We start from the raw sequence: 15,618 nt of genomic DNA, 5'->3' as shown, positions 1-15,618 counted from the left end.
CTCCACCCACGCAGTAAATCAGATCAAGCCAAACTGAAAAAGTATAACAACAGGTTTATTTGAGCAAATTAACTCCTGGGAGGGTTCTCCAGTCCCAGAGATCCAGGCCGGAGAAGCTGCGTGTCAGAATTAAAACATGTAGCTAGAGTTTTCCGGCCTTGCCCACAGTCAGGACAAATCTCTGTCACCCACCAGTCCCACAGCCGCTCAGACCCAACCAAGTAAACACAGAGACTTATATTGCTTACAAACTGTATGGCCGTGGCAGGCTTCCCGTCAACTGTTCTCACATCTTAAAGTAACGCATTTCTACAAATCTATACTTTGCCACGCGGCCCGTGGCCCACCAGCATCTTCACATGCTGCTTGTCCTGGCAGTGGCTGGCAGCGTCTCCTTCTGCCTTCCTGTTCTTTTATTTCTCCTCTGTTAGTCCCGCCTATACTTCCTGCCTAGCCACGACCAATCAGGTTTTATTTATTGACCAATCAGAGCAACTTGACATACAGACCATCCCCCAGTACAGCCAAGTGCAGACCATCTCAGACACCTGCACTCAGGCCCATGGTCCTAATCATCCTCTATGCAAACCTGCTGAGCAACGCCACAAGGAACCCAAGAAGGGCTCCCACAGGACATACATTAACATCCCACAGCAAAAGCAGGGAGATTATATAGCCTGTAGGCAAGGAAGGGGTGATGATGTGTCCACCACAAGCTGTGTGGGTGCCAATATGGTCAAAAGCTGGAATGCTTAGGCAGAGACAGGGGACGAAGTTGAATGTGGAACTGGTCTTTTTGGCGCCTTTTCTTTGTTGGAGATTCTCTGAGAGGGAGGGGTTTGGAGAGGGAGAAAGGGAGAGGGGGGGTGGGGGTGGGCGGCAGGGGAGAGAGGAGAGGGATGGGGCTTTCCTGATCATGCAGGGGGCTAGCTGGAGGTTCCAACTGAACAACAGGATTTTTACTGCTGAGCTATCTTGTTGGCCCAATTTGTTTATTGTTGTTGTCATTGTTATTTGTATGTTTGTAAATGTGTGTTGCACACATGTTGTGGTGCTGCCATAGCAAACATGTGAAGGCCAGAGGATACGTGTGGAGTTTTGTGTTTTCATATTTACACAGTTTCTAGAGAGAGAGAACTCCGCTCTCCAGGTTTCCTAGTCATCTTACCAGCCTTTCCTCCTTATGTTTACAAAGTATGTTTTCTGATGATGAATTCTGCTTGCTATTTTAATGTTAGTTATTTGTTTCTGAGACAAAATACCTGACAGAAAGCTGGGCAGTGGTGGTGCACACCTTTAATCCCAGCGCTCGGGAGGCAGAGGCAGGTGGATCTCTGTGAATTTGAAGCTAGCCTGGTCTACAGAGCGAGATCCAGGACAGTCAGGGTTGTAACACTGTCTTGAAAAAACAAAGTGGGGAAAAAAAATCTATCAGAAAGAAGGAAGGGCCCAGAACGTTGACTACCTCACATACATAATCCATCTCACCTGGGCCTCCAGTAACCCAGTTTAGGGTGGTTCTCCTGCTTGAGAACCCTGACCCACAGGTACTCCTGCCGCTGTGCTAGAGTCTTGCGGGTGCTGGGCTGCCACAGTCTGCCCGTATCAATTGCATATATAAAGATAGAGTTCTGTGTTGACAGTGAATGCTTTTTCTTCCAGTACTTGATCACATTTATATTTTGGGTCTCTCTCCTTTCTGCTTTTTGTTTTTGTTTGTTTGTTTTTGATTTTTTGAGACAGGGTTTCTCTATGTAGCCTTGGCTGTCCTGAAACTTACTCTGTAGACCATGCTGGCTTTGAATTCACAGAGATCCACCTGCCTCTGCCTCCCAAGCGCTGGGATTAAAGGTATGTGCTGCCGCCGCAGCTGCCACCACCACCACCACCTGGCTCTGTTTTACTGTTTTTTTTTTTGAGACAGTTTTTTGTGTAGCCCTTGCTGGCCTAGAGTGTGCTTTGTAGAGTAGGCTGGCCTTGAACTTGTGGCAGTCCTTTTGTCTCTGCCTTTACAATGTTATGATTAGAGATCTGCATCAGTAGGTCTTCCAGTTGAGCCTCCTGTTTTGTTCCTGAGTTCTCTGAGCATTCCTTTTTTTTTTTAATATATTATAGTTCTCTCTCTCTTCCTCCTTTTGCTATTCTGCAATGCTGGTTTTTACAATGCTGAACAATTAAACCCAGTTTTCTACAACTGAATTACATCTCTAGCTTTGTTTTAATTTTGAGACAGGATCTCTATATAGCAGAGGCTGGCCTTTAAATCACCGTAACCCTGGCTGGCCTTAACTTGGCTCAGTCCTCCTGACTCTTGTGTTCTCTGTGCTACCAGGCCAGGCTTTATTGTTTGTTTTTTTCTTTCCTAGAGCCTTGTAAAAGCTAGGTATTCTTTCTACCATTAAGCTACATCTGTAGACTCATTCAGTTATTTATAGCTTTTCTTTTGTTGATATTTCTCATTTCATTTATTATAGGAACATTTTCATTCTATTTCATATGTATTTTATTTATTTAATTTAGAGTCTCACTATATATATATCCCTGGCTGGCCTAGAACTTGACATGTAGACCCAGGTTGGCCTCAAATGCACGGAGATTTTGAGATCTGCCTGTTTCATATATATTTTAAAACTCTGCTCTCTCCAAAGTGCAAGTAATCTTGGAGTTGACATTTGTTGACTTCCTTTTGTTTTAACAATGATTAACCTTTTTTTCTAGTTCTTTACAGGTCAAGTAATATAGATCATCTCACAAACATTATATTATTTGTTGAAAAGGCCATGTTCTATTATATTCCTTTGAAGGGACTGATATTTTTAGTTCAGTAGAATTTGTCTAGTCATTACTTAGCACCTCATAAACCAAGTATGGTGGAGCATGCCTAGAATTCTAGCACTAGAAGATAGAGACAGAAAGATCAGAATTTTAAGATATCCCACATTAGAATTTGTACAAGACTCTTAAAAAATAAAAGAAATTAGCCGGGCGGTGGTGGCGCACGCCTTTAATCCCAGCACTCGGGAGGCAGAGCCAGGCGGATCTCTGTGAGTTCGAGGCCAGCCTGGACTACCAAGTGAGTTCCAGGAAAAGGCGCAAAGCTACACACAGAAACCCTGTCTCGAACCCCCCCCCCCCAAAAAAAAAAAAAAAAAAGAAATTGATATATTACTATCTTAGTGTGTGTATGTATGTGTATTTGTATGTAGAAGTTTAGGCATATACATGCCGTGATGCATGTGTGGAGGTTGAGGACAACCTTGAATGTAATGTAGGCCCTCAGTATTCACCCTGTTGTTGGATGCAGGGTTGCTTGTTTGAGACTGTGTGCCTGGCCGCTGGCCAGTGAGCGGCTTTCTCCCTCTCCCATCTGGCTGTAGAGCACTGAAGGTCACCCACACTCTGCTCTGCTCATCTCACTTGTTTGCTTCACCTGTTGAGCTGTCTCACCAACCCTGAAATTGAAGTTTTAAAATTAGAGTTGGTTGATTGGTTGCAGTTCAACCCATTTTGCATGTATTTCGAATACCTATTTAAATCTCATTTTGTTTTTATATCTGTCTCTCTTTTTTTCCCTAGCTGGGCTAGTGGCTTGCCCTGTGTATGTGTGGTGTAAGGTCAACAAGAGATTGGGTTGATTTTATAACTATGAAAGTAGCTTCTCTCTCCTCAGTTTGCCCTGTTTGGGGTTCAGGGATCTTACTTTACGGACACCAAAGTTGTTCTGAACCCTCTGTTGTGGTTCTTAGGTATTATAACTACAGAAGCCTCTAAAGGTTAACTCTTTTTGTCAGGGTAATGCTTTAAAACAATGGTGTACTCTCATCCTTCCCAAGTTTTCACTTAGAATGCATTCTAGATGCTTGCTCTTTTTTTTTTTTTTTTTTTTTTTTTCCCTTTGGTTTATCGAGACAGGGTTTCTCTGTGTGGTCCTGGCTGTCCTGGAACTCACTCTATAGACCAGCCTGGCTTCGAAACTCACAGAGATCTATCTGCCTGCCTCTGCCTCCCCAGTGCTGATGTTAAAGGCGAGTGCCACCACCACCCAGCTTTAGATTCTTTCTTACTGTTATCCATTTCATTCAGGTAGCAGTTACTTGTATTCTCCAGAATTTACGGTTACCTGTATTACAGATTTGCCCTCTCACAGGCTTACCACTTTCAGAAGTCATTTATTGTAGATTTTTAAAATGTATGATACAGTTCAGTTGATTGTAATTTTCTTTTTAATTTTTCTTGTTAAATTTTTGAGACCAGTCTTTATGTAGCCTAGGCCGGCTTCAGATTTACTATGTAGCTAAGGATAATCTTGAATTCCTCTTGCCTCCTTAAGTGCTGGTTTACAGTTGAGGTCCTCCACACCTGGCCCAGTGCAGTCAGTCACCATTAAAGAAACTTTTCCTCTTCAGCCTAGATAGGGTCTCACTATGTAGTTAGTAATGGCTTGCCTGGAACTCGCTATGTTGACCAGGCTGGCCTTGAACTCAAGAAATCAGCCAGGTGGTAGTGGTTCACTCCATTAGCCTTTAATCCCAGCAGGGTGTTGGTGGTTCACACCTTTTAATTCCAGCACTCCCGAGGCAGAGGCAGGCAGATCTGTGAGTTCGAGGCCAGCCTGGTCTGCAGCACGAGTTTACTCCCCACCCCCACAAAAAGAAAGAAACCAGTTTGCCTCTGTCTCCCAAGTGTACATCACTATGCTTGGCAAGCTGTTTTTTTTTTTTTAATGTATTTTAGGATTTATTTTTATTTATGTGTATGCTATTTGGGTGTGAGTATGCATGTTTGTGCCTGAAGAGGCCAGAAGAGATTGTCAGATCCCCTGGAATGGAAGTTAGAGACATTAGTGAGCCACGTGATGTGGATGCTAGGAACCTGATTGGATTCTGTGGAAGAGCAGCCAGTGCTCTGCACTGCTGCACCATGGCTCCGCCCCTCACGCTGGTTCTTGCCTATATTAGAAACCAGAGTGATCTAGGTAAATGTTACAACCTTGTTTTTGACCTATGTTTAAAGTTGTTTTTTTGTTTTTAAATGTTTTTTCACTGTAGCTCATACTAGCCTTGAGCATGGTAGTCCTGCTTCAGCCTCCTGAGTGCTGGGTTATATGGTATGTCCTCCATGCCGAGTTTTCTTTTTCTTTTTTTTTTCCCCAAGGAGATCTTGGCATGTTTTCTGGGGTGGCCTCAAACTCCTAGACTTATCTTCCTGCTACAGCATCCCAAGTGTTGTTGCATCAATATCTGCTGCCTCATCCAACTTTGTTTTTACTAATATAAAATTCAGAATTTTGCTTGCTTGTTTTGAGAAACTATCTCATGTAGTCTAGGCTGTCCTGGAATTATATGTAGCCCATGATGACTTCAATTCATGGCAGTACTGCTGCCTAGATTTCCCAAGTATTGGGATGACAGGCAAGGGCCACTATGTTTGACCTCAATATAAAACTGAAAAAGTAAAAAAAAAGGGGGGGTGGAATGTCCCAGGATCCCCTCCCTTTGTTTTTTTAAGACAGGGTTTCTTTCTGCAGCAGTCCTGGTTGTCCTGGAATTCGCTTTGTAGACCAGGCTGGCCTTGAACTCACTGGAGATTGCCTGTCTCTGCCACCCAGGTGCTGGGATTAAAGGCGTGTGCTGCCGCCACCAACCAGCTGTGGGGCAGGATTTTTAAAGTATAATTCTAAAGAAGTTGTTAATCTAGTATTATAAGGGAAAATTATGGTTATTTTGAGGAATGGAGAGATGCCTTAGCAGTTCTTAAAAGCATTTACCCCCTTTGCAGAGGACCTGGGTTAGTTTTCCAGCAACCACATGATAGGTCACAATCATCCATAGTTCCAGTACCAGGGGATCCGGTGCCCTCTTTTGGACTCCTTGGATACCTGCATACATATGACATGCATGCAGAGCACTCAAATATAACATAAAAATGAAACTTCAGAAAACAAGGTGTTTGTAGTGAATAGTTATTTTGTGAGAAGTGTTCTGGAATTTTCTTGGTGGCAATGAATAGAAATGCTACTCTGTTTTTGTTAGTTTTGAAGTTATAGGAAAGATACAGTTTTGGTGATCTGAAAAAAAAAACTTCATTGCCTTTTCCTTTTTTTTATTTTTAATTTTCTCTAAATAGAGATGTGAGCTGTGTCCCCATAAAGATGGAGCTTTAAAAAGAACAGATAATGGGGGTAAGTACAGTCTTTCAAAAAATATTGAAAATTGATATGGTATGGTAATTAAAAGAATTTGGTAGTTCATATTACTTTATCAAACTAAATATTGTTATTAAAATATTAATAATGTAATTAATTGGAGACAAAGTCTCATTTTGTGATCTAGGTTAACCTGAATACCCCATCCTCTTGCTTTATTATTCTATGATCTGGGATTGTAGACGGGCAGTTATGTGTGGTTGAACTCATTTTCTGTATTCATATAGTTTGTCTTCATTGTGTATTGGCTGTTTATGCAGAATGGTCTGCATCCTTCTACTTGAAACCTTAATTTATTTTATCTTTTGAGACAAGGTCTTATTATGTATTCCTGGCTGGCCTGGAACTCAATATGTAGACCAGGCTGGCTCTGAACTCACTGTGATCTGCCCGCCTCTGCCTCCTGAGTGCTGGAATTGAAGGTATGTGCCACCACACATGGCTTGGTTTTTGTTGTTGTTTTTAAGATGGCCTCACTACTGTGTTTCTCCCAGGTTCTGGGGTTACAGGACCAATCATACCTGGCCAAGTATTCTCCCTAATGTATCACTCCTAAGTGTGAGGTACCAACGACATCTGGCAAGGGGTTCTTTTGTAAGGATTCTGAGCATTTCCTCTTCTGAAAATTCAGAATCTGAAATACTATTAAAATCCAACACCTTTTGAACATCGGTTTCAGATTTTGGATTTTTTTTTTTTTTTTGTAAATATTCAGAAAGCTAAATCTTCCCTATCTTCCAGTTCCAAGCATTTTGGATGAGGATTACTTTGTATTTATTTTGCATCTCTTCTTTGAGTCATCTTCCCTGAGAAATTTGTCTGGTTTTTCTTTTCCCTTCCTTCTGTTTTCTCTGTCCTTTCTTCATTTCCGTGTGTGTAGGTCAGGGCTTGGCACTTTCTGTGTAGCCCAGCCTGGCCTAGATGTGTGACAGTTCTTCTGCCTCTGCCTCCTGAGTTCTAGGATTACAGGGATGTTCTGCATGCCTGGATCAAAGTATTTACTTACTCCTTTATGTATCAGTCCCATTCTTAACTACATAGGAGGCATGAGTTGAGAGGACGGACGGACGGATGGAGCAGACGCCAATACAGGCTGCTCTGTCTTCTGTCAGAGATCAGGCCTCAATTTCAGTTTCTTGAGACTGAGCAAGCAGTTTCTGAGGAAGCCATGAACGAACAAAGGACAATCAATCTTCAATACCCCTGACAGCAGGGAAGAAGGAGATAGCACATACCAGGCCTGAGCCAGCCCCCACAATCAATAGCTTAAGGTATTAACCAAATAAGGACAAAGCCTGGGACTTGTCTAGGCCTTTCCCAAGTGGAAAAGCTGCAACCTTAACCAGCCCCTGACTAGCCCTAGCCTATTGGAATGTCCTAATATGATTGCCATTTGCTTAAGCCAGTCGTACCTGAGATGACCTAACTTCCCTAGGAACTACCATTAGCTGTGCTTTAAAGGAGCCTGTGAGCTCCTTCCTCTCTTGTCGCCATTTTACCTATGTATAGGATGGAGGCCCCAGCATGCTGGAATAATAAAGGCTCTTGTTGATGGCATACGTGGATGGTGTTTTTTTTGGTGGGGCTTGTTAAACTATGAAAATTAAGTGACTGATATAGAAGTATAAAGAAAGATAGTTTTTCTTTTTCTTTTTTTCCTGTTGAGATGGTCATATAATAGTTCTCCCTTATTTTGATAAGGTTTATTTAACTGGTTTATTTTTGAAAGTAAAATCAGCCTATTTTCCTAAAATAATAAGAGATTCATTTGGGTAATATTTTGTTAAAGATAATGGTTTCTGGGGAGTTAAAAAAAAAAAAGTTGGTATCTTTTCATTAAGGGCTTAAGCAGTGACTTCCCTTTTTTACAGTATTTTTCAAGTTTTATCAGTAATATTATGATGGTTATATAACACATTGAGAAACTCTTTCTGGAGGTATTTTTGTGAAATTGGAACTTTATAATCTGTAAGTATTTGGTAGAAATCACTGAGAAATATATCCTGAATATTCTCAAGTTTATAAATCTGCGCAATTGCTTTTAGTGATTAAAGAATTTAAAATTTTCTATTTTGTTGGTTGGTTGTTTCATTTGTAAATGTTGACTATTGATTTCTCAAGTTTTAAAACTTTATTGGCAAAAGTTGATTATTTTCTTAACTTTTTAGACAGACACAGTCATATACTGCTTAAGTTTTGAGAAATGTGTCATAGCTGCTTTCTTACTGAGTGAACATTATAGAGTGTATTTACACAAACCTAGACATTCAGCTTACTACACATAAATTTTATGATATAGCCTATTGTCTCTAGGTTACAAACACATATCATACTGCTATACTACTGAATAATGCAGATATAACATAGTGGTAAGTTGTTTTAAATCTAAGTATGGAAACTGTGTAATAAGTATCTCAATATCAAAAATAAAAACGGTTTACCTGTATAGGGTACTATGTAGGTGTGAACTTGTGAAGTTTGTGAGAACTGAAGTTGTCCTAGGCGAGTAACTGAGTAAGTGGTATGAGAATATGAAAGTCTAGGACAGGAAGGTATTCTTTTTTGTTTTTTTTTTTTTTTTAGAACTTTCTCTGTAGATCTGTCTTCCTCTGCCTGCCTCTGTCTTTGCCTCCTGGGTGCTGGGGTTATCAAGCACTGCCATTGTCTGCCCTTTGCATTGTTATTGTTGTTTTGAAACAGAGTTTCTCTGGTATATAGTTATAGCTGTCCTGGATCTCGCTCGCTGGGTAGACCAGGCTGGCTTTGGAACTCCCAGAGATCCACCCGCCTCTGCCTCTGAGTGCTGGGGTTAAAGCCCTGCACCACCATATCCAGCTACTGTAGCATTTTTACAATATAATTTTTTCATTGTTTTCACGTTTTGACTCTTGTAAAAACATGAGCTTAAAATGTTATAGAACTATCTAAAATATTTTTTATAATGACATTGTTATGTTCACCAAAAATACTTGCTTACACACACACACACACACACACACACACACACACACACACACACACACACACACACACAGTCTTACCATGTATCCTGGTTTACCTGGAACTCTCTATAGACCGGGCCTGCCTCAAACTCAGAGTGATCCTCCTGCCTCTTTCTTCCAAGTGCTGGGATTAAAGATGCTGCTATTTATTACATCCATCCTATATTTTAAGGTTTTTTTTTTTTTTTTTTTTTTTTTTTTTTTTTTTTTTTTTTTTTTTTTTTTGTTGTTGTTGTTGGAAAATTAGAAACAACATACATTATCCTTGTTCTGCATAACATCAGGGGCATCAATATCACTGTTTCCCACCTTCACCTATCATCTCCATGAAAAGTCTCCAGGGAAGTCATATTCACGGACTGAGTATGTTGCTTAGTAATAGAGTGCTGTCTAGCACATGTGAGGAGCTGAATTCAACCTCCAGTCCTACAGAAAACCAAAAACTGCTGCCACCAAAGAAACATGCAGAGCTATTAGAACTGTAGTAACAGTGCATTTTAGAATAACCCCTTAAGGACCTGCCTTTATTGTTGACATTGTTTGTTTTTAAAAGCAAATAGAAGGCATAAAAATTAACCATTAACTGATAGCATAATTGCTTATTACCACTATTTAATATTGTTATACATATAGTTATATGTGGGGAGCATATTGAATGTTTAGTAAGTTTATTCAGACCAGCATCAGACCACATGTTAATAATGTAGTGCACAGAGATGTGTAATGGATATGTAATTTCAGAAGACACTGGAAAAGTTTGCCTTCTTAGTAATATTATGGGAACACATTTGTATATATGGCATATATATGTATCAGTGTGCCTGGCATTGATCAAAATGCTGTTATAGTATGCCTGACTGTACCGTCAGCTGAAAATACAGTTAGTCTTAAAACTGCTGAACATCATACTGTGTCAGCACAGTTCTGTGCAGTTCTGGCTGTTTGGTTGTTATGTTGCTATTGACTTATGGGGAGGAGAATATGATACCACGTGTTACTAGCCTAGAAGAACTGCCAGACGCCAAACTTGAAATTGTGTCCACTGAATGCACTTTGGTTTTGTACCAGTGTAGAGTTCAAAACTTGTAAGTCAGGCAGTTGTAGGTTGTGTATCCTTACTGAACATCTTATTACGTCTTGAATGACTTCTCAGTGCTTTAAGATGATTATAGCTGTTTCTTGGCATGTGACATTGATCATTATGTCTCCTTTTACCCTAGTTTTTTGAGAATCTTGAATTACATATTCATGTGTTTTATGGAAATTGTGGAAATTTGGAACCATTATTTCTACATACTGTCATCCATTTTTCTTGCTCCTCTACTCAGGAGAAACAAACATGTACGTGTATATAGGATTGTGTCCTGCAAGACATTGTACCCACACTCTTGTGTTTTCTCCAGTGTTCTTCAAATGATATTATCAGTTGGCTTATCTTTTACTTTTTTCTTTTTCTGTTTATTTGTATTTGCTGTTGGCATTGTAATGTTTTTATTTTCATTTTCATAGAGCTTAAAGATTTTTTTGTTTTTGATTATCTTTTTAATAACTTCTATTTCTTCAGTATTTAATTCTTGGGAGTGTGTAAGATAGAAAATCTTTTGCATGAAGTTTCTATTAATATCTTCTGTGAATGAACCATACTTAAAAAAACAGTGGGCTTTGTGTGTGTGTGTGTGTGTGTGTGTGTGTGTGCGCGCGCGCATGCGTGCACATGAGTGTGTGTGTGTACATGTGTGTGTATCTGTGTGTGCATGTGAAGCCTAGAGGTTGATGTTGAGTGTCTTTCTCCATCTACCTTATTTTTGATACAGGGTATCTCATGGAACCTTGAACTCTAGACTGACTGGCTAGCAACCCTCTGTCCCGTGTGCAGAATACCTGGATTTTATATGTGTGCTGGGGATCCTGAATTGAAAGCCTTTTGTTTACACAGCAAGTGCTGTACCTGCTGAACTATCTCCACAGGCCACACCCCTCATTTTCCTTATTTTAGAATGTATGTATTTATTGTATTGTGTGGTATAGCTCAGTTGTAGGGTGCTTGCTTAACATGCTTTGAGATATATCCTCTAAAGCATTGTAAAACCAAGTCAAGTGGTGGCGGCACACGCCTTTAATACCAGCACTCAGGAGGCAGAGCCAAGAGGATCTCTGTGTTCGAGGACAGCCTGGTCTACAGATCGAGTTCTAGGACAGCCAAGGCTACACATAGATGCCCTGTTTTGAAAAAACCAAAAGAACCAAAACAAAACAATCCTTCCCCCTTCCCTCCCCAAAAACCTGAATATAATTGAATGTTATAATGGGTTAACTCTGGAGTAAAGTTCTGCCTTTCCTTTAGGGTTTAGTTTTTGTTGCTGTGTTCTTATCCTTTGTTTTTAGTGACTTCTAAAGTGTATATTTTTGTAATATAATTGCTGGAGGCTTCAGTTAGTTTTTTGGTGATGATTTCCTTGAACATCTAGTATAAAATAGTGAGAAAAGAGGGGAAATTAAAAAAGAAACAGTCTACCTGTATTTTGTGTTCTTCTTGTGATATTTTCATTCTGTTTACCACTATGTTTACCCCCTCACTTCCTGTTTTTACCATACTTTGATTCTAGTTAGAGATAAAAATTGATGGCTGTCTCAAGTCTTCTTTTAGAACAGTGGCTCTCAACCTATGGGTCACAACTCCTTTGGCAATTCTGTATCCCCTTTAACACTTGCATTATGATTCATAACAGCAAAATTACAGTTAGGAAGTAGCAATGAAAATAATTTTATGGGTGGGAGTCACCACAACACGAGGAACTGTATTAAAGGGTTGCAGCATTAGGAAGGTTGAGAACCACTGCTTTAGAAAGTGAATTTGGCCCTCAGCAGGTCAGTGCCAGAGACTTTTCTTTGTTTTTCCTCCTAGGCTTTGGGTGCTCAATGTGTGTGCTTCAAATATAATCTTTTCCTCCAGGCATCTGTGGGTTGTTTACCTTTCAGTGAATTTAAGGGCTACTTTCTCTTCTGAGTGAACTCTGAGAGCAGAAGGACAGGCACGTCTCAGTCCCTGGTTAGCTTTCAGACCCTTTGGAGCAGCAACAGATACACAGTGTTTTGCAAGTCAGAAGCCTGGGATCTCTACACTGGGAACTCCTGCTGTTGCATTTAAGACCCCGAACCTAAAGCATTTATATGCTAAGGGGAGGTCAAAGAGCTCCTATCTTTCTCACTTACTCACTTACTCACTTACTCACTTACTCACTCCCTCCCTCCCTCCCTCCCTCACTCACTCATTTATTTATTTATTTACCTACCTTTTACTTAGTTGAGTACCGTACTTGGTTGCTGCAAACCTTTCACTGTTTTCCAGAGTTCTATAAGAGAATTTAACAATTTCTATGTAATTTTTATTGTTTCTGGTGTGGTACCTACCTTTGTACTTTCTACCATATTTTGTTGGTATAAATCTGTATATTTTGCATCCTATGTGTATATATTTATATATGTACAGTCTCATGATCTAGGCTACTCTTCTTTTTACCTTAGCCTCTTTAGTACTGGGATTACCACTGTGAATGCCCTACCATGACTTACCTTGTAACTTTTTTTTTAAGTATTTATTATGTATAGAGTGTTCTACCTGCATGTATGCCTGCAGGCCAGAAGAGGGCACCAGATCTCATTACAGATGGTTGTGAGCCACCATGTGGTTGCTGGGAACTGAACTCAGGACCTCTGGAAGAGCAACCAGTGCTCTTAACCTCTGAGCCACCTCTCCAGCCCCCCTTTAACTATTTTTAAGCTTTGTTCTGAGATATGGTTAAGGTTTTGGGAAACAAATCTTAAATTTGTTAGGTTTGTTTGTATCAGTGTTGATCTAGGGGATTTATTCCTGACCATTGAGGCAATAATTCTTTGGTTTTAGTTTCTTTACCCCTTCTTTCTTTCCTTTCTGCTTTGTTTGTAGGCTTGCTTCCACCTCCATCTTACAAGTGTGGGCCACTTCACTTGGCAGTGGTTTTTTGTTTTTTAAGATTTATCTTTATTGTATGTGTATGTGTGTTTTGCCTGTATGTATGTGAACTATGTGCATGCCTGGTGCCTGCACAGGCCAGAAGAAGGTGTCCAATCCCTGGAGTTAGCAGTTGTGAGCTCTCAGTGAGTGCTAGGGACTGAACCCGGGTCCTCTGTAAGAGCAGCAAGGCGCTTAACCACGGAGCCATTGCTCCAGCCTTTGTGCTTTCCTTTCCCTTTGTTTTCTTCTCCTTTCTTTCTTTTGAAGCAGTCGTATTGTGTAGCCCTGGCTGACCTGGAACTCTCTCTGTAGTCCAGGCTGCCTTTGAATTCATAGGGACCGCCTGTCTCTGCCTTCCATGAGTTAAGTAAGATTCAAGGCGTGTACCAATACATCTGGCCTGCATTTTCTCTTTTTAATAGAAGCACTTATATTTATAGTCAGTCTCCACACATCTCTCACCCTCCCCCATCCCCAATTCAAGCTTCCTTTTTGAATAATTTTTCCTTTTTGAGGAAAATGGTGCTTCCTTTGGTGTTTAAAAGTACTTTTGGGTTTGTTTGGTGGTTTTTAGGAGATTTTCTTGCTGACTTGCATTCTTTGTATGTATTTGAACCGAATAAACATACTAATATTCTGATAACTCTAAACTGTAGATTTGATTTTCTTGTTTGTACTGGATTTCACTTGTGCTGTCTTACTTTCATGTGTTTAGTGATTTTTATTCTAGAAATTCTAATTAACAAATTATGGACATTATTTGTGACTAAGTTGTGGAAAGTTATCATTTTCCTTTAGAGTATATTTATTTGTTTGATGCTGGCCACTTGTTTAGGATTGCTTTGTTCAAAGTTTAGCATTTAAGATGATTAAAGCCTAGGTGTGATCTTTCTGAGGTCCATGGTATATCTGATTTTTAATCCTAGCTTCTAGTCTTTCAGTATTACTGCTTCGCTTTGTCTGTGGCTCTACCCCACTTTCCTGGAATTCTTTTTCCAGTTTTACAGTAACTCTTAACCATAACATCAGCTCTTTAGCCTCAGTCACATTTTTATAATTAAAAGAAACTTGAATATAATTGGTAATATTTCAGATAAAGATTTAAAATAGAAAAATGACAACTATTATATGAACATTCAAAATATTGACAAATTATAAGTAATACTGTCAGATGTAAGATTATTAATATTAGAAATATTAAAATCATTCCTCTTTTTATTTTCTTGATGATGGTAAGAATGGAACCAACCGTAACCCTTGTAGACTAAGACAAGTGCTCTGCCATTGAATTATCTCCAGCCTTTTAAGACTTGAAGCTTTAAGCTATTTAAAGCTATAAATTATTTATTGGAGAACTGAGAATGGAACCTAGAGCTTCACAGATTAATCAGAGGTGCTAACTAATGAATTATACAACCTTCACATTATTTATGCATTTATTTGTTTTTGGCTTTTTAAAATGGTCTTAACTTGGCAGTACAGTCTGATCTTCAACTCACTGTGTAGCGTTGACTGACCTGGAAATGGATGAATTCCTTTTGATTTAGTCCCAGAGTATTTAGAGTTCTGGGAACCATCATACCTGGTTTCCTCAAATTAAAGTGGTTTTCAGAAGTAGTGTTAATCTGAACTTAGTCTGCCCTTAAGTATCAATGTCAGCACCTGAATACATAAGTGCTCCCTTTGTTTATGTTCAGTGCATAATAGATGCAGCCATGATTAGTTCCCTCTGCACCAGTAGTGAGCCGATGACAATTATTACATAAATAATGCAGCAGCTAGATTTTTATTATGGTTTTGTTATGAATTTGCTTAAATAGTCTTTTAAGGGATCTTTTAAGACAGATAGTAATTTTATTTTTTGATAAAACTTGAAGAATGACATTATGTATTTATTTATTTTTAGGTTGGGCTCATGTGGTTTGTGCCCTCTATATTCCAGAGGTACAATTTGCCAATGTTTCTACAATGGAGCCAATCGTTTTACAGTCTGTCCCACATGATCGTTATAATAAGGTACAGTGGATGTCATCTTAATGTTGTTTGCATTTTTAGTTTGGAAGCCAGGAGATAGAAAGCAGGTGGGTTTTAGTTTTTAGGGTTTTGGTTTTTTTTTTTTTTTCTTAAAAAACTAAAGACCTCCCTCTAACTTCATAGAGATTTGGAGAAAAATAGTTACCACCTTAAGTTACAGTATTAAAATAAGCTCACAAGAGTGTAAAAGTGATAAATCTGTGTCATCTTTTATTCTAATCTAGGTGTTTATTAATATTTTCAGGACATTTCAGTCTTCAGTGCATATTTGTCCTTGAAAATTTACTGACCTCTTGCCTTATCAAGTGTCAAGGTTTTTATTAGATTTCAACTAGTCATTATTTTCCCATTATTAGTCCTAAGTATTTGGGACATTGAGGCAG

At 39.4% G+C, this 15,618-nt stretch overlaps 1 protein-coding gene across 46 annotated transcripts in view; it reads left to right on the top strand.

Annotated features, from left to right (window-relative positions):
* Mllt10 (MLLT10 histone lysine methyltransferase DOT1L cofactor) overlaps positions 1 to 15,618 on the top strand; it is a 171,156-nt gene that overhangs the window by 29,918 nt on the left and 125,620 nt on the right. For 36 of the 46 annotated variants that reach the window (XM_076572632.1, XM_076572663.1, XM_076572633.1 and 33 more), the window contains 2 exons: positions 6,127 to 6,181; positions 15,108 to 15,217. In XM_076572632.1, coding sequence (XP_076428747.1) covers positions 6,127 to 6,181; positions 15,108 to 15,217 — 165 coding nt within the window. The remainder of the gene's footprint in view (positions 1 to 6,126; positions 6,182 to 15,107; positions 15,218 to 15,618) is intronic. The other 10 variants (XM_076572673.1, XM_076572669.1, XM_076572667.1 and 7 more) reach the window with 2 other exon arrangements.

This window comes from Peromyscus maniculatus, chromosome 5, assembly GCF_049852395.1.
Source record: "Peromyscus maniculatus bairdii isolate BWxNUB_F1_BW_parent chromosome 5, HU_Pman_BW_mat_3.1, whole genome shotgun sequence".
Taxonomy (NCBI): Eukaryota; Metazoa; Chordata; class Mammalia; order Rodentia; family Cricetidae; genus Peromyscus; species Peromyscus maniculatus.
Note: the sequence above shows the minus strand (reverse complement) of the source record. Positions and strands in the feature narration are given on the sequence as shown.